Source organism: Carassius auratus, chromosome 6 (genome assembly GCF_003368295.1).
Source record: "Carassius auratus strain Wakin chromosome 6, ASM336829v1, whole genome shotgun sequence".
Classification (NCBI taxonomy): Eukaryota; Metazoa; Chordata; class Actinopteri; order Cypriniformes; family Cyprinidae; genus Carassius; species Carassius auratus.
This window is the reverse complement of record NC_039248.1, coordinates 1,298,624-1,316,863: the sequence shown is the minus strand read 5'-3', so window position 1 is coordinate 1,316,863 and position 18,240 is coordinate 1,298,624. Positions and strand designations below refer to the sequence as shown.

Genomic DNA, 18,240 nt, shown 5'->3' with positions numbered 1-18,240 from the left:
TGTAGTAAAACAAACACTTAAATCTGTATTTTGGATGTTTTTTTTCTTCTTTCTACTAATCTGAAAGCAGATTAGACCAAAACCTCATGAAACACAAACTGTAGTGTCTTGCCTGAAGCAAAAAAGGACGATATGTGAAACAGCACCAGATGGGACACTCTACATGAGAGATATTGAGCTGATTTCGTGGCTTCTCTTTTAGTCGTTTTGCACTGGCGAGGATGAAATGATCAAAACTGGACAATCATTACTCATTAGTGTTTCTTTGCTCACAGGACACGCTGCGCGAGTGTCCGCCGGGCGACAACTATTCGTGTAACTCCAGCCTGCAGATCATCTCACCCATGTACTTTGTCAGCTTCGTTCTGACGGCTCAGTTCGTCCTGATTAATGTGGTGGTGGCCGTACTGATGAAGCACCTGGACGACTCCAATAAAGAGGCGCAGGAGGATGCAGAGATGGAGGCAGAGCTGGAGATGGAGCTGGCGCAGGGCAGTCTGTGCTGTATGGGGCATCTGGAGCGGGCCACCGGGACCGATGCGGGCGAGAGGCTGCCGATGGCTGTGGTTCACACCAACACTAACACCAGCCAGAGCGGATTCCCACAGAACCAGAGGAGACTCTACTCACCGGCACAGGTGCGTGTCCATCCTGATTATGACTGTGATTCGTCACTGATTTCACCATTCGTTTAGATCAGGGGTGGGGAACGTTGATCCTGGAGGGCCTGTGTCCCTGCAGAGTTTAGCTCCAACCCTGAAAAAAAAAAAAAAAAAAAAAAAACTACCTGTATCCTGAAGACCTTGATTAGCTTTTTCAGGTGTGTTTGATTAGGGTTGGAGCTAAACTCTGCAAGGACACAGGCCCTCCAGGATCAACGTTCCCCACCCCTGGTTTAGATTATGATTATCATGTCAGCGATTCAATATCACGATTATATCTAAATTATTTTGTGCATTTTTATTAAATTATATTAGCAGGCTACTTTTTAAAATAATTACAAACAAAATGTTTTATTTAATAATTATAATTTTGTAACTAAATATACAAGCAAATATAAAGTAATAAAGGGGGAAAAAGACAATTACAAGTGATATTTAAATTATGACCTCCGTATAATCAGAGATGCAGGTAATGCAGCAGCTCTGATTTTATTGGACTTAAGTGCATCTTTGGACACAATAGACCACTTGATTCTTATAAAGCGGTTATCCCATTTAATTGAATTTGTGGCTTGGTTTTAGAGTGGTTCAAGTCTTTTTGTCAAATAGATAATTCTCTATGAAGTATGGTAACTTTGTTTGAACGGCAGCGCCTGTTACACGTGAGGTCCCCCAGGGATCTGTTATTGGCCCTATTTTATTTTTTTTGTATATGTTGCACCTGGGCTCAAATTTTTTTTTTAAATCCGGCATGTCTTGCCATTTGTTTGTTGACGATACACAGATATATTTACCTATGAGAATGGGAGAGAACAATGGTTCTAATTTGCTATTCGCTTGTCTAGAAGAGATTAAGAGCTGGATGACTCAAAATATGCTTCAGTTGAACCAGAGTAAAACTGAGATTATGTTTTTTGGCCCTGCCAAAGGATGTTTAGACATATCCACATATTTGGGTTCATGGTCCGATTATTGCCATGCCCAATAAGGAACTTCGGTGTGGTGTTTGATCCATATCTGAAATTTGACATTGTATGTTTTTAAAGCAGTGTATGGGATGGCCCTTGCTTACGCGTCTGAGCTCATTGCTCTTCGTCAAGTACCTAGGTCTCTAAGATCCAATAATAAGTTATTGCTTACTGTCCCTTATACACATTTAAAGTTAAAACGGGATCAGGCCTTTGCTGTTGCGGGGCCGAGGCTCTGGAATAGTTTTTCATCAGGAACTTAGAGAGGTCTTATCTTTAAATGCTTTTAAAGTTAAGTCAAAAACTACTTCTTGGCTTTAGCCTTTAAGAGGCTGGGCTAGTCTTTTTTGTTTAATAGGATGTGTGTTTTAAGTTGTGTGTTGTAATGAACTGTTTCTTGATTGGACAGCACTTTGGTCTGCAGGTGTAGTTGTAAAGTGCTCTATAAATAAAAGTGAATAAATGAATGAATGATAAACAAAAAGTACTTTCAGTATCCAAAGTTTACAGACAATCCTAGTTATTGGAATTTCTTTTTTCATCGAATACATATTGCATTCCAAACGGCAGAGATAAAAGCATATATATAGTAAAACATTTAAATAATGGTGGGTGGCAGCACAAGTCAAGCAATGCGCATATTCTATGCAATGAAGCCCGTCACTATCGTCTCTAGCGCACACACGCCACTTTAAGCTTGTATTTTCCAAAATGTGCCCAGATCTCGAATTTTAAAATAGTTGGTGCATTTTTAATACAGGCATGACAAGCACATATGCGAATGATTTCAGTAGGCTATAATAGATTAATATTGCATCGATTCAGAATCGTCCACCATGTCTGCATCGCGATACAACGATTAATTTCAACACCCCTGATCCTGAAGCATCGATACTGATGCAAGTTTTGAAAGTATCAAATAAAACTGATGCAAAGGTCTGTTTTATTTATCAGTGATTTCGTTTATTTAACAAAAAAAATATAGTGTACAATATGCATTGAATTGGACGAATAACATTTGTCAAATGTCAAATTTTTTGAAGTTTTTACAAATTGAAGTTTGAGAAACTCCCACCATGCCATCATATTTGTTTAATGAGTTGTGATTGCTTAATAGTGTTATATTTACTATAATATCAACTGTAATAATTCCTATACCCAATAACTATGATAAATAAATAATTATTCAACACAAATTATATCTGTAATGACAGCTTTAACAATAAATATAATGATAACAGCTGTATAACCGATACTGTAACCAATAACTGCTATGATTACATAACGATAACTATAATAATTATAATTTTAATGTTACCTTTAATTATAATAACTATAACTAACTATTATTATAACATAAGCTATGATAACTATAATATTAACTGTAATTATAATAGTAACTATATCTGATAACTAAAATAACCACAATATCAAGTACATTACAATGTTAACTATACATCTATTGTTAAACTATAACTAATAACTATAATTATAACATTAACTTTGATAATTATAACCGTAACAATATAACTATAACTAAAGTGGTAACTCTCTGTGTGTGTGTGTACGTGTATGCGTGTATATATATTATATAAATATTATATATATATGTAACCGATAACTATAATAACAATAATTATAACTTTAACTACAATGTAAGCTATAATGACATCTACAATGATAACTATAACTAATAACTATTATAGCAATAATAGCAACAGTATTTGTAACTATTATGTTAGCTCTAAAATCAGCTATATGTATAATGATAACTGTAACAATAATGGAAAATATAAGAATAATGATAAACTATAACCAATAAAAACAACAATAAAGATAATTACGGTACATCATAAAAACTATATTATCATCCACACCAGTGGATGTTTATTTTATAATCTCACTGTAGTTTTGTCGCATGATGCTTTAAATGCTGGAGCTCATTAAAGTCAGATGGATTTTAATGTTTTTAGCTGGGGAAAAAATTATTGACTCTGTTATTCTCTTAGATTGATCATTGAAATGTATTATTTATGGTTGTTGTTATCATTTGTGGTGTGAACGGATTCTAAAACCTGAGCTCATCTCAAACTTTAAGATTAATTCACTGCAGGAGATGAACTTCCGCTTCATATCTGATTCAGTGACAGGGCTTCATTTGTCAAGTGTGATTTACATACTGTACTTTTGCCTTTGAGTGTGTGTAGATTGGTGTCATTAGAGCAGGTGTATTCATGAACAGAGATGATAATATTCCCCTAGAATTTGACTATAAATGTTTTGTTTTTGAAGCGGGACAGAAGTCATGTCTCTTTCATGAGTCATTAAACTGAGTGATTGTAAATTTCCTTCCTGACATCTGATGGCCCACAGTGATTGTCTGTGTGTGTGTGTGTGTGTGTGTGTGTTAATGGAGACACATTGTGAGTCATCAGAGGAAATGAAGTCGCAGTTGAAACACAGAACAATCTGTCCACATGTGATGAGCAGTGAATCTCACACTGATGTCTTGTTCACACTGACAGTGATTTATTGCTGCTCACGCTCTGCTGTTATCGCTGGACTTTAGACATTCTTAGTGTTGTCAAACGATTAATCGCGATTAATAGCATTCCAAAATAAAATAAAAAAGTATTTAAATGATGTGCGTATATGCAGTGTATATCTATGATTTATAAATAAATACACATACATGCATGTATGGATATATTTAAGAAAAATATCTTAGGTTTATATATGAAATATATTTACTTAGAAATATAAATTATATGAATATACACTACTGTTCAAAAGTTTGGTATCAGAGCAATTTGTAATGTTTTTTTTAAAGGAGTTTCTTCTGCTCATCTGTCACACTCAGAAGACAACAGAGACAGAGGTTGAGTTAAAGCCTGAACAGTTAATTGAAAGGATGATAGTGTTTGGTAGATGAGGGATGAATGGCAGTCCAGGATTAAGCCACGAGAACACAGACACACTCCAGAGCCAACAGGTGCAGAAGGGAGTTGGTTTTCCAAAGTATCCACTTGACGATGACGAGAGAATCCTCCAAGAGGCAAGAAAGAGTCAGGTTTAGTCCACACATGTACTCAAGGTTGCATAGACGAGACCGGACAGTGTCTTGGTGCTTTTGGCTGGGTTATGTAGTGAGTGCGTGATGGGGGGTGACAGGTGCTGCAAATCAAAAGTCAGGTGATTGTGATCGGGGATAATTGGTTGTGAGTGTAGGAGGACCTGGCAAATCTGTGACAATCAGGGGGGGCTTCTTCACCAGGTCCTGTGTGAGAAACAGAAGTGACAGGTGAGTGACATGGCATGAGTTGTGAGACGTGAAATACAGGGGGAATTCTGTAGTGTGGAGGGAGATGGAGTTGGAAGACTACCGAAATGACCTCCTTGACTATGGCGAATGGGCCGATGAACTTGGGACTCAGCTTCCTACAGGGCAGGCGGAAACGGATGTTCTGTGTCGACAGCCAAACCTTGTCCCCGACTTTGAAGTTGGGTGTCGGGGCACGACTGACGTCCGCCTGCCGCTGGTGAAGATGAACAGCCTCCTGGAGATGATGGTGTGCTGAGTCCCAGACCCTCTCACTCTCTCAGAACCAGTGCTGAACAGATGGTACTTCACTGGGTTCCTTGGTCCAGGGGAACATGGGCGGTTGGTAGCCGAGCACGCACTGAAATTGGGAGAGGCCGGTGGTCTGTTGGTGAAGAGAGTTCTGTGCGTACTCGGCCCAAGGTAGGAACTGGCTCCAAGAGTCCTGGGGGCTATGGCAGAAGGTTCGGAGGAAGCGGCATACTTCCTGGATCTTTCTCTCTGTCTGGCCGTTGGTCTGGGGGTGATAACCTGAGGAGAAACTTATGGGCAAATCCAGAAGTTTGAAGAATGATTTCCACACTCGAGAGATGAACTGTGGACCTCTTTCTGATACAATGTCCTCAGGGATGCCGAGATCTGGCGTCGACCGTCCTGCACCTTGGGACTCCACTCCTCTGGCTGCACCTCGTCCCACCAGCTCCATCAGGCTCCTCCATCCCCTCAGTTCTCTGTCACTCTGGCTCCACCACAGCCTCCCAGATCCACATCTCCATGTCGGTTGCCGGCACCATCGGCACTGCCTAGGACCTCTGGATCCTCCCCATTGCCCTGGATCTTCGGCTCTTTGGCTTTCCACCTCAGGCTCCTCCACCACCTGCTCCACTGTCGTTGGTTGGCCCCCTGGAATCGATGGGCATTGCCCCTTTAAGGCTCTTTTGGGGAAGTCGTGGCCTAATGGTTAGAGAGCCGAACTCCCAATCGAAGGGTTGTGAGTTCTAGTCTCGGGCCGGCAGGAATTGTGGGTGGGGGTAGTGCATGTACAGTTCTCTCTCCACCTTCAATACCTCGACTTAGGTGTCCTTGAGCAAGGGATCGAACCCCCAACTGCTCCCCGGGCGCCGCAGCATAAATGGCTGCCCACTGCTCCGGGTGTGTGCTCACAGTGTGTGTGTGTGTGTGTGTGTGTTCACTGCTCTGTGTGTCTGCACTTTGGATGGGTTAAATGCAGAGCACAAATTCTGAGTATGGGTCACCATACTTGGCTGAATGACACGTCACTTTCACTTTCACTTTCGTCACTTTCCTCATTTGGCTCCACCATGAGCCACTTTTATGGCTGTGGCCTGGGTCCAACTGGACTCCGCCTGTTCCAAGCCTCTCCTGTCTCCTTGCTCCATTGTCTCCACCGTGAACTCTGTCTTCCGGCCCCCTCCCTGAAGTCCGTCCTCGACTAGAACCTCCTCCTTGGTTCCCATCCATTCCCCTTCTCTGTTGTTCTACGGTGCGAGGTCACACCTACCTGGAGGGGGGAGTAATGTCACCCTCCTGGACTCATTATATGTTCCGTGTCCCATGTTGATTGTCTCATTCCATGGACCTGTGATTTGTAAGTATCCCTAGTATTCAAGTTTACTGTCTTTGTGTCTCTCCTCTGTCAGGTCTACTTTGTCGATACTTGTTAAATGTTCTGTGTTCCCATTGTGGATTATCCCGGTGATTCCTGGATTAAAGACTTTTTGCTTGTACTCCACATTTCTCTCTCATTCCTCCTGCTCCCGCAGTGAAGTGTGACAAGAATCATTTTGAAGTACCATGTGACACTTCATACTGTAATGGCTGATGGAAATTCAGCTTTGCATCACAGAAATAAATTATATTTTAATAGATATTAAAATAGAAACCTATATTTTATATTGTAATAACATTTTGCAAGATTACCCTGTTATTCTGTATTTTTGATCAAATAAATGCAGCCTTGATGAGCAGAAGGAACTCCTTTAAAATCATTACACGTCTTACTGATCCCAGACTTCAGAAAGGCAGTGTAAATATATACATGTAAATATATGTAAATATTTTCAAAACATATATTGTATGTGTGTGAGTTTGTATGTACATAATAAATATACACAGTACACATACATATATTATGTAAGCAAAAACTTTCCCAATTAATTGTTTGACAGCACTAGACAGTCTGATCATGAACAGAAACCAGCGTGGATGAAAATATGTTGCTCTAGTTTAACAAAGACTCAAATACACATGAACTGATGATTCCCTCACACTCCTATTGATATCTGCTGCTTCATTGACACAAAGACTCTTGATGACATCACTGACCACCGCTGTCACTCACATCACTGGAAATCAGTGTCTCTCGTTAGTAATCAAACCAGTGATGCCGGTCCTCCAAACCAATTTAACAGCCTGTTCATTTCATAAAATACCTTTTTTTTCAATACATTTTTTATTTTTACTTATTAAATTGTTCCTGCTAATTTTGCTTGTTTTGTCACTCCTCTGATGCGACACACACTGACTGGTGGTGTGTGTCGATGGTCTCGGGTCATCCGTTGGGTCGCTGGACCAAGTTCATCTGTCTAACTGAATTCTGACAGATCAGTCGACACGCTTGAGTGCTTCACTACACACACACACACTCATCTCTGTGTGTGTGTGTGTGTGTGTGTGTGTGTGTGTGTGTGTGTGTGTGTGTGTGTGTGTGTCTTGTTTTCCAGTACAGATATCCAGACATCTCTAAAAATAGTGCAAGGAAAAAAACAGCTTGAGGAAAAAAAAAAAGTTTTTATTATCCTCTGTGTGTCCAGTGATCTAATACACATCCCTCAGAAATTGTGTGTGTGTGTGTGTGTGTGTGTGTGTGTGTGTGTGTGTGACAGGAGAACCAGTGGCTGGAGAGCGTCTCTCTGCTGATGAAGGACTCACTGGATGGAGAAATGCAGATGATTGATAATCTCTCAGGATCTGTGTTTCACCATTATTGCTCTCCACCAATCAGACGAGACAGCAGGAGCCAATCAGAAGAGGTGAGGATGCCCAACACATCCTAAAAACTTAGAACGACTCCCTGAAGCAACAATTCCTGAACAGTTTTTATTAGCCGAACCCCTTATATGCAGGGGCAGATTTAACCAATGAGCGAGGTAAGCAGCCCCCAGGAATCAGGGGGCCCCATCTGATATTGGTGAAAGCGCCAGTGTGTATTTGTGTTCTGGAGACTGTCAAATTTTTACTCATCGATCAAAACGTAGAGTTTTTGTCAAGTGCTGAGTTCTGCAAACTCGTGAATCCTCTCATATCAACTTGTATGATGTAATAATAGCTTGATTGTGCAGTGCAGACAGATTTGCTGATTAACGGAATGTCATGAGATTGTGATGAAAAGAAGTGAATGACAGCTTTTACTGATCGAAGAGGGAGCGCTCTTTGTGCACTTTATAGGCTGTACGATCCTGTCTGTCTCAGATATAAATTATAAACTATGAGAGAGAGCAAAATAAGGGTTAGGTGTAAAAGAGCATGCTTAGTTATGCTTTGTAGCGCGGCTCAGATCTCTGCGTGCAGCAGTGTTTGACAGCTTCCTGTGGTGATGCTGTGTGTTCTGTAGATCCGGCTGGCGGAGGTCGAGCAAACCTCTCTGATGTCGGAGCAGCTGTCAGATAAATCCTCCTCACCGGCGCTGACTGATGACATCAGCCTGGACGAGCACAGCGACTGTAAGGTGTGTGTGTCATCATGCTGATTAATCATTATCGACATGCTTTATTAACTGATAAGTGCACGGGTCTCTCGGGTGGATGTGTAAAGCCTCTTTGGGTTCATCTCAGCAGGATCTTCTCGCTCTGTCTGTCTCTCTGATGCTTCTGCTGTCAGACTCACGTAGAGGAGCTGGAGAACATGCTTGACTTCCACTGAACATTATTCAATCATCTGTCATTCTGTGTTCACTGTAGGCGTAGCTTGACGTTTGAACGTTTTGGTCCCAGACCAAGAAAAACCAATTTGATCAATCAGAGTTTTAAACACATTTGAGCGTTTTCTGTCGTAAACCTGCAAATTCACACTCTTGCGTGTCATTCAAGTTGTTTTACTTGCATAGATCGGCATTAAGTGCATGAGGTTGTCATGATACATTGCATGCAAATTACTTTTAGGGACTGCACTACATCTATTTTAAATGCTTTGGAAAATAATGCAGTATAAACATTTGTCAACACAATCTCAAAGGCTTTTATTAAGCAAATCAAGGAGTGAATTAGTCGCCCACGGCTTTGAAACAGGCGTTTGCTGGGCATTAATCAAGTTAAATGTGCAATAGCAGGCACACAAACACTTGCATTGATTTAAATCTTACTGAAAACAGATGATTAAGCAGTTTATATTGTACAAACTGTGTTCAGGTTTTGTTGTGTGTAAATTAAATAACATTTTGCTGTAATATAGATGTAGAACACTTGCCATGTGTCATTTACTTTTGTGTACACTATCTGTTATAAAAAGTCGGTGGCTAGAGAACACTACAATGGTGAAAACTATTATTATAAAGCACTCTGTGGAGGAAAAAATAGATTAATAGGTTAATAGGTTATAGAAAAAAAGAAAAGAAAAAAAAGTTCACTGAAACCCATAATGAATTTAAAATTGTTTTTTTTTTACATGGCTGTAAACGAAAGATAAAAAGAGACTCCCCTATGCTTTTCGGCAAATACCTGAAAGTATATATATTTTTTATATATATTGTTTATAACTATGTAAGAATAAAAGCCTCTTAAATGTATTATGTGTGCTGGGGTTGTTAATTTAAAGGCTGTGTTGCAAGGTAAATTTTTTAACGAATATGTGCAATTTGCTTGTTGGTAATAAACATTTGAACTGTTATCCATCGATTTTATGTTGTTGGGTATCACAAAACGGAATATAATACGAAAAAATAGGTACTATCTTACAGCAGTCTCCTTTCCACCACAATGCATTGCATCACGTCACGTCACGCTGGGGAGAGAATTTGCCAAAGCCGCCTTGAGAGCATTGAGAGTGACTAGAGAGACGAGAGTATTCAGATAGCGCAGAACGCAGATTATAGATAAATAGATAAATACATATATATAGATAGATAGATAGACTAGATACAGTATATAGATTGATAGACGGACAGATAGATAGTGAGATAGCGACCAACAGCAAACGCACTCACTTCCCTACAGCACAAGCTTTCTAACGCAGTTTACATGGGACGGCACCCACACAAGCTCCTGTCAAACACAGCGACAGACACACGGCTACGTTTGCAACAACATTTTCACCGGAGGACGAGATAAACGCTTAGAAACGTCCATATAGCTAGCATGATGCCTTTTATTTCTAGATGACAAAGACAATATTTACCAGTTCTATGACACTATGACAAAGGTTACCGGTACTTCTCTGAACGAACGTCATGATCGCTGCCACTAGATATAAAGAAAACATTGATTTTTCTTCCGGTGCTATTCAATGACAGTAATAAATAAATAAAATTATATATATATATATATATATGTGTGTGTGTGTGTGTGTGTGTGTGTGTGTGTGTGTGTGTGTGTGTCGTTATTGCGCACTGCTGCTCGTAAACTAGCTCCAGTGCTCATTGCTGCGACGCTAAATGATAGCAACTCACCAGGACACTTCACCAACTCTCCACTCATTCTCCTCGGACCATGCATTATAGGCTTCGACGGACATCAGTTCTTGGCAATTCCTCATTTGCCCTCTCACGACTGGCTCGATCGAAAATACACTGCTGCGGGTCATCATACATGTTGGCTCTTGCCATCTCTTCCTCATCCCAGTCAGTCGCTATAGTTCTGATGCTGCGTTCCAGGCAGGTTTTTGAGCTCGTAATCACCATTTCACACCACTACTAACGACTTTGTACCATTCCAGGCAAGTTACGCCAAACTTTCTGAGCGCAACTAATTGTAACTAGATAATTTATTTTATTGCAACGTTGCATTTACCTAAAATCGGTTTTTCAACGTGTAACGGTACAACTTGCATAAACACTGCATCCGTAAGCAGTATTATTCGTATGGGCTGTCATCGTTGTTTCGCGTGCTGTGTGACCTCAGAACTCAGAGTGCATCAATCTAGTACGAGACACGAGTTCACGGGTGGAAAGTCACGGGTTTGATTGCCGTTCCAGTGCACTTTCATGGGTTTAAGGTTGGAAAAACATGGGTTACGGGTTGCCTGGAACGCTGCATCATACTAGACTGAGGCTACCTTTCCTCGACTTCTCCCCAACATGACGTCATCACCAAGTTGCGTAAAAAAACCTTTAATACCAAAAACTTACAAAAATAGGTCTTTTAAGACCATTTTTGAGACATTTAAAAAATGATATACATATCTTGAGTGATTTATGTACCCATTAATCGAAAGTGGTGTTTAACCTGCAACATGGCCTTTAATGTTAATTTATTTAACTTTTTGGGGGGGGGACGTACACTTCCATTCAGAAGTCTGAGATCAGTAAGATTTTTAAAGAAGTCTCTTATGCTCTTCAAGGCTGTATTTATTTGATCAAAAATACAGAGAAAAACTGCTGTGGTAATTAATAAATATTTTTGGAACATGTGAACCTTTTTTCAGGATTCTTCAATGAATAAAAAGTTAAAAAGAACAGCGTTTATTCAAAACAATCTTTTCTAACAATATAAGTCTTTACTATTACTTTTTATCCAGTTAACACATCCTTGCTAATTAGTTTTTTTTTTACTGATCCATAAATTTTGAATAGTAGTTTTATTTTATAACACACATTTTCAAATTGTGAATAAACACTGTTCTTTTAAACTTTTTATGTATCAAATTTTATTTACGATGCTTTGTGTGAGGAACTGGAAATCCTGTCCTCCACTGCAGCTCTCCAATCTGATTCAGTCGTAATAAGCTGTATGTACAGTGTGATATTGTGATATGAGTGATGAGACACATGTGAAGAGCTGTGTGTCTGTACAGGAGCACGGCAGCACCGACCGGAGCACAGACGAGCTCGTGGGCAGAAGCTTTCTTCCTCGGAGCGAGGCGTCCAGTCCAGGGCGAGACAGACGGGATGTGCGGCATGAGACGAGTCACCACCGAGGTCAGGCCACATCTGTGTGTTCTGCTCTCTGAAGGGCCGTTTACATTAGATGTGTCCTTACACTTACACCTAGAAATCTATTTGTATATCTGCAAGACTGGATGGTCTTAAAACATGTAAAGTTTGAGCTATTAAAGCTTCTTGAAAAGTTGCATGGTAAAACTGTGTTAATGGAAACCCACAACTAACAGTTTGCACATATAAGACCCTGGATCACAAAACCAGTCGTAAGGGTTAATTTCTGAAACTAAGATATATCTTAAAGCTGAATACATACGTTTGATGTATGGTTTGTTAGGATAGGACAATATTTGGCTGAGATACAACTATTTGAAAATCTGGAATCTGAGGGAGCAAAAAAAGTTGTCCAAATGAAGTTCTTAGCAATGCATATTACTAAACAAAAAATAAGTTTTGATAATGATTTTTGGCATAAAAGCATATGATGCATGCAAGTATTGATGCTACAAATATACCTGTGCTACTTATGAATTTTGTGCTCCTGGGACACATATGTAGTTTTACCCATCTAAATGAATGTTAAACTAAGGCCTTGGCCACACTAATATGTTTTTGTTTTGTTTTTCTCTCAGTTTTGGCCTTGCATCCACACTGAAATTGTGTTTTTGTCAAGGACAACTGAGATTTTGAAAACGCTCTCCAAAGTTTTCCAGAACTTTGAAAAGGCCAATCAAACTTCTGTAAAATGCATGAAAATGCTAGTTTGGACATAGAGCGTTTTAAAACAAAAAACACCATTTTCAAATGTATTCGGATTAATGAAGAAATATCCTCACTCGCTTGTAAAAAGACCTGCTGTGTTCTTCTGAAATGGGCTGATGGTTTGTGTGTAGCAGATGGCAGTGGAGGAGACGGCCAGATGTCTTCACCTCTCTTTCATCTCCCGGCTGAGTTCTTCCACCCCAACACCGCTGCGATCCCCCAGGGCAGCCCAGCCACCGGAGCGGCCCAGCCGGGCTCCAGACATGCATCTCCGGCCTCATGGGCTTCTCTCAGGTCCCCAGGGGCCAACAGCAGGGTCATAGGCTCTCAGGTAAGAGACGCCGGTTCAAATTTAGTCAGGACTTACAGTCAAGTGTCTGGATACCAACATAAGGATGAAGGGGTCTCAGGTAGACAGCCTTTGAGTTCAGACATTAAGTAATGTTCATTTTGCAGCTTATTCTTGCCAACAGTCATCTACTTATAAGGGTCATAGACCGAGAAATTGTAATTACTTGGATCTTTTTACACGTAAAAACATCATTGTACTATAAAAACTTCCTGTAAGTTTCAGAACTCAAAACGTTCTTGTTAGTCCAAAAAACAGCTTATATTGAAGCCAGTCAACGCTTGCTTCTATATTTATCCCCGCCCACTGATTCTACAGCACAGCCTGTTTAGCCCCGCCCACTGATTATACAACACTGTCTGTTAAGCTCCACCCACTATTTCTACAAAACTGCCTGTTTAGCCCCGCCCACTGATTATACAACACTGCCTGTTTAGCTACACCCACTATTTGTACAATACTGCATGTTTAGCTCCGCCCACTGATTTTATGACATTGCCTGTTTTGAAATTTAACGAGAGCCCACCTTTATCCAATAGGCTTATCTAGTTTATTTGCTACTGTCTCCAGTTCCTTCCACTAAAAGTGAAGTCAAAAAATCTCAGTATGGCTGCTGTCATCTTGCGGAAATTATGTTATTGTGAGCCAGAGTCTGCGCAGTATGCTCGTGAGGTGGAGCCGATGTATCAAAGTCCCGCCCAAACTCTTGAAGACCTAATCACAAGCTCACGATCATGACACCACAGCCAGTTTTATAGCATCCAATAACTTACTAAAATCAAACTTATTCAAAAAACGAACACTTGTACATACATCACCATGCTAAGAACTACCTAAAATGATGGAAACCATGTTTGGAAAAATATATATTTGAAGTGTACTTTGATTATTTAGTTTGTCTCACGTGCCATTAGATTACATTTATGACCTATACTGGGTCCAGCCACTTGGGGCAAACTAAATGTTTTGGCTTCACTTTTCAGGACTTGTGCATCACACTTGATTTCCAGGTGGACTGGTGCACATTGACTCCCGTAGATTGGGCAAACCCCACTAATCAGTTTTTGCAGACAGAAAGTGTGCAGTCGCAGATCTGGGTCACGAAGGCCTCTCATGTACAGATCTAGGTTTGTTTCTCTTTCCTGACTCTCTTTTCACTTCTTGCTGCAGACGTCCCACAGTAACTCCTCGCTGGCCACGGGCAGTTCAGTGGGCAGCCTGCAGACCATGCTGGAGGAGGGTGTCTCCCCGTCAGGAGACCCTACGCTACCCCTGATCTGCAGAACCCACGTCCCTCCTCTAGAGCTCAGCCAGAGATCTCGCACTCCACAGACTCTGTTCAATCTCCAGGCCACCAGGGGGCGCCACAGGAATTGGAGAGGATACAGTGACTGCACAAACCCTAACTGGATCCGACAGGACCCCTTTGACAAGGACACTGGATCAGTGGTTAGGGCTGGAGGACCCGGTCAGGATGGTAATCCGGAACAGTTGTCGGATAATTTGAGTAGCTTCTCTTTGACGTCTCTGCACCCGCCAGATTCGCTGGCGCTGCCGCTGGCCAAGAAGTGCAACAGCACTGGGAGTTTAGTACTGGGGAGCCTAGTGGTCCGGAATAAAGATGGGAGGTGCCTGTACGGATTCGATTCTTGGACTGAAACAACCGGTGAGGACACTGAGAGGAATGCGTCCCCCGCTGGTGTAAAGACTGTGGCTCCTGGGTGCCGTAAGAACAGATGAAATGGGCGGTTCGGTCCAGGTATGGGACACTGTGTGGTCTCTTCCGTGAAATCATCTCCACGTTTATCTCGAATGACACAAACCTGTTCCCTGTTGTGCTACTGACCAGCTAAAACTTACAGCCACAGCAACACAGTGTCTTTTCTTCTTCAGGGCATCACACTGGACGCCTCTGAGGAGATGCAGTAGTCATGGAGTAGTGTTGAATGTTCTCAGTTCATTCATTCATAGGCACAAACAGACTAAGAACCTCACCAGTCGGAGTGTGTAGCGATCTTTAGGTGACACTGAGGGTGTAGCACGTGACACGTTTAAATGCAGAAAGATGCCGTACGATGCTGCGTTCATGTCATGTCGAGTACTGTGGTTGAGAAAGTCATTTTCTTCTAAAAGCATGTTAAAACACTGGAGGTTATGCCTTTTTTTTCAGAGGACATTGCTAGCAAATTTGACTAAATTTAGGTTGTAATGTTTTCCCCAAGGATGTTTCAATACTAGTTCTGGCAAAGATGTCATCATTCTGTTCAGCTCTCTTCCAATAGTGTCTGTGCAATCAAACTAAGCAAGCCAGAAGCGACAGCGGCAAAGAACCAAAACTACATCGGTGACAGAATGGAGAAAAACCCACAGAAGAAACCAAGCTCAGTTGGGGCCAGACGAAACCAGCATGGCGTGGCTTTAGTGTCGTTCAAAATTACTCTGCCATGTCCTCATGGGATAGTAAAGTGTCCACTAAAAGGTCATCCAGGTACTGCTGTTTTATGAATTTTAGCATTTCATTTCAGATACTGTTTTAAAATAGGAAAACGGGCGTATTCTGATTCACTAGATGGACTTTTTACAGGAAACTGGCAAAATATGAAAGCTCTGACTTTAAAACGCTCTGAAACCGGTAATTTGGAGCCTACAGTGTAGAGTGCAAGTGACGTCAAATTGCAGAAGGTTAATTCACCTCTGGTTCTTAATTTAAACATCTGAACATGAGCTAAAGACACAAATTAAACAAACTCATCGTTGCTCTAGAAGTGCATCTTTCGTGTGTCAGTGTTCAGATCTCGTGCAGTAATTCTGACGTGACCAGAGCGTGGCATTAGAAAAGCATCTTTCGCTTCATTCTTATGTGGGAGGATTGAGTTTTAACAGCCCCCCACAGTTCATTAGAGCTGCAGGGTGAGTTAATGTGTGATGGTAGTTAACAGCATTGACTTGACTGAGGAAACATCTCAAACCCAAAGCACGACACACACTAAATGCTGGACTCTACAGGATGATTTGGGTTTGTTTTTTTGGTTGTTCTGTGTTTGTAGTCTAATGATGGTAGAAGCAGTAACATGAGCTCTGATCCTAAACCCAGTGAGCTGTTGGTCTGACCTTTTTCATCATGTTTTATCATCCAGTAGATTGGCAGAAGATCCCATAGCATATGTGCAGATGAACATGCATGTGCACCCATAAACATATATTTATCAAATCTGTTTGTAAGTTTTTGGAAAGATTGTTATATTTTTGAGTCCAGGATGTTGAGCTGTTAGCCTACTGTTGTGTAATATAAACAGGGAGGTCATTTACTAGGGTTTGGATTAGAGCTGATACTTGTCTTTGGAAATCATGCATGAGAGATGATGTCACTGTACTGTAAAGATGGCAAAAAGTATTGATTTATTTTAAAATTATTATGTGAAATTTCATTCTTTTACCTGCATTTTTTTAGATCGCTGTCTTCCACTTTGCATTTTGTACAAACATTTTCCTAAAAACACAAACACATGTGGTTCTGAGGCCCAAAACATACTATAAACAGGAACAGGAACACAGTCTCTTCTAGCTCATTCGAATGCATGCCATGCAAGTTTGAGTCACGCTTTCAGTGTTACTGCAAGAGTCACTCAAGCTATCATCGCTGTAAACGGTCTTCTTCAATGGTCAGTTTTCTCTCCCAGATAATGAATCTTATGTTTATGATTTTCAGCACAGACCATTGTTGGAGACTCTATCGCCCTCTTCAGTCCTGTAGTGTTCTTGCACTCGCATCACTAGCAGTGTACAATGTGTAGCGAATGCTTCTGGTCTTTTCTGAAACGGTGGCAGATCAGTGAAATTATTTTACTGATTTTGTTTCTCATTTGCACTGCTGAGTTGTTTGTAAAGGACTCTCAATGCACATTAATTTGCATGATTGCATCTATATTCATGTTCACTTTAGTGTCCTTATCCCACAACTCCTGCTGTGATTGAATCATTCCCACTGGATCTACAGTGCTGAAAAACTGGGCAAATCAGTCACAAAGTCATTCATTTCTCAGACTTCAAAAAAAAAAAAAAAGATATTTTTAAGACTTTTGATGATATATGAAATATGTGTTCACCTCCAATGTTTGTGTATTTGCTCTGAAACTCTTTTTAGTTCAATCTTTAAAACCAAACAGTAAATTGTTACCAGAAGAACTTTAGTTAAATATAATCAAGGCATGTTTCCCACACTAAATGAACACAAGAATGATATTTAATACATGAAGTGAACAAGGTATAGCAATACTGACCTATATATGTATATGAACATTTCTGAATGATGAATCTGATTGTTTTGAATCAATGTAATGTAATGAACCATTCAAGAGTGATTGATGTAAATGAACTGAACTTCTGTTTTTGCTCCTGAAGCTTAAACTCAAGACTCTGTTCAGATATCTCTGATGCTTGTATACGTGATGTGAGACGAGACGGGTGTGAAACCATCTTTATGAAACTTTATGAGCAAATATAAAGCATCATAAGCATTTAAACCAATGCAATATTTCCTTGTTATTTATATTGCCAATATAATTCTGTAGGTAAATATTCAGTATACTGCCAGCTTTATTTTAGAGATTTCCATTTAGATTAAGTTCGGGGGAGTTTCATGTGGTTCCCATGTGCTGTAGCATGTCATCATTCACAATCCTAATAAAGCGACTGAACTGATGTCAGTGAATCGGTGATGAATTTTGGTTCATGCCTAAAGTACCAAAATAGTTTATCATGGAAAATGACAGCAAATTCAAACAATTAGATTTTATTAGATTATCAATGTCTAGTTATTTATAATGCCACAAAAAAATTTTTGAAAAAAAAACTTAAGCCTTTTTCTTTTATACAATTAGGTCTAATTTGTTAATGCATTAACTAACATGAACTAACAATAAGCAGTATATCGTTAAGTTATTAAGTTCAATTGTTTGCTTGTTTGTTCATGTTAGTTGCATTTAACTGATGTTAACAGGTGCACTTTTAATAAAAAAAAAATGCTTAAAGCTGCGGTAGGGAACTTTTGACGCTCTAGCGGTTAATAA

At 40.3% G+C, this 18,240-nt stretch overlaps 1 protein-coding gene across 1 annotated transcript in view; it reads left to right on the top strand.

Annotated features, from left to right (window-relative positions):
* The window catches only part of LOC113089654 (voltage-dependent T-type calcium channel subunit alpha-1I-like), a 155,743-nt gene extending 137,755 nt beyond the window's left edge, over positions 1-17,988 (top strand). Inside the window, exons 30-35 of the mRNA XM_026256097.1 lie at positions 276-638; positions 7,856-8,002; positions 8,584-8,697; positions 11,976-12,099; positions 12,954-13,153; positions 14,342-17,988. Coding sequence (XP_026111882.1) covers positions 276-638; positions 7,856-8,002; positions 8,584-8,697; positions 11,976-12,099; positions 12,954-13,153; positions 14,342-14,911 — 1,518 coding nt within the window. The 3' untranslated portion in view covers positions 14,912-17,988. The remainder of the gene's footprint in view (positions 1-275; positions 639-7,855; positions 8,003-8,583; positions 8,698-11,975; positions 12,100-12,953; positions 13,154-14,341) is intronic.
* Positions 17,989-18,240: the final 252 nt, after the last annotated feature.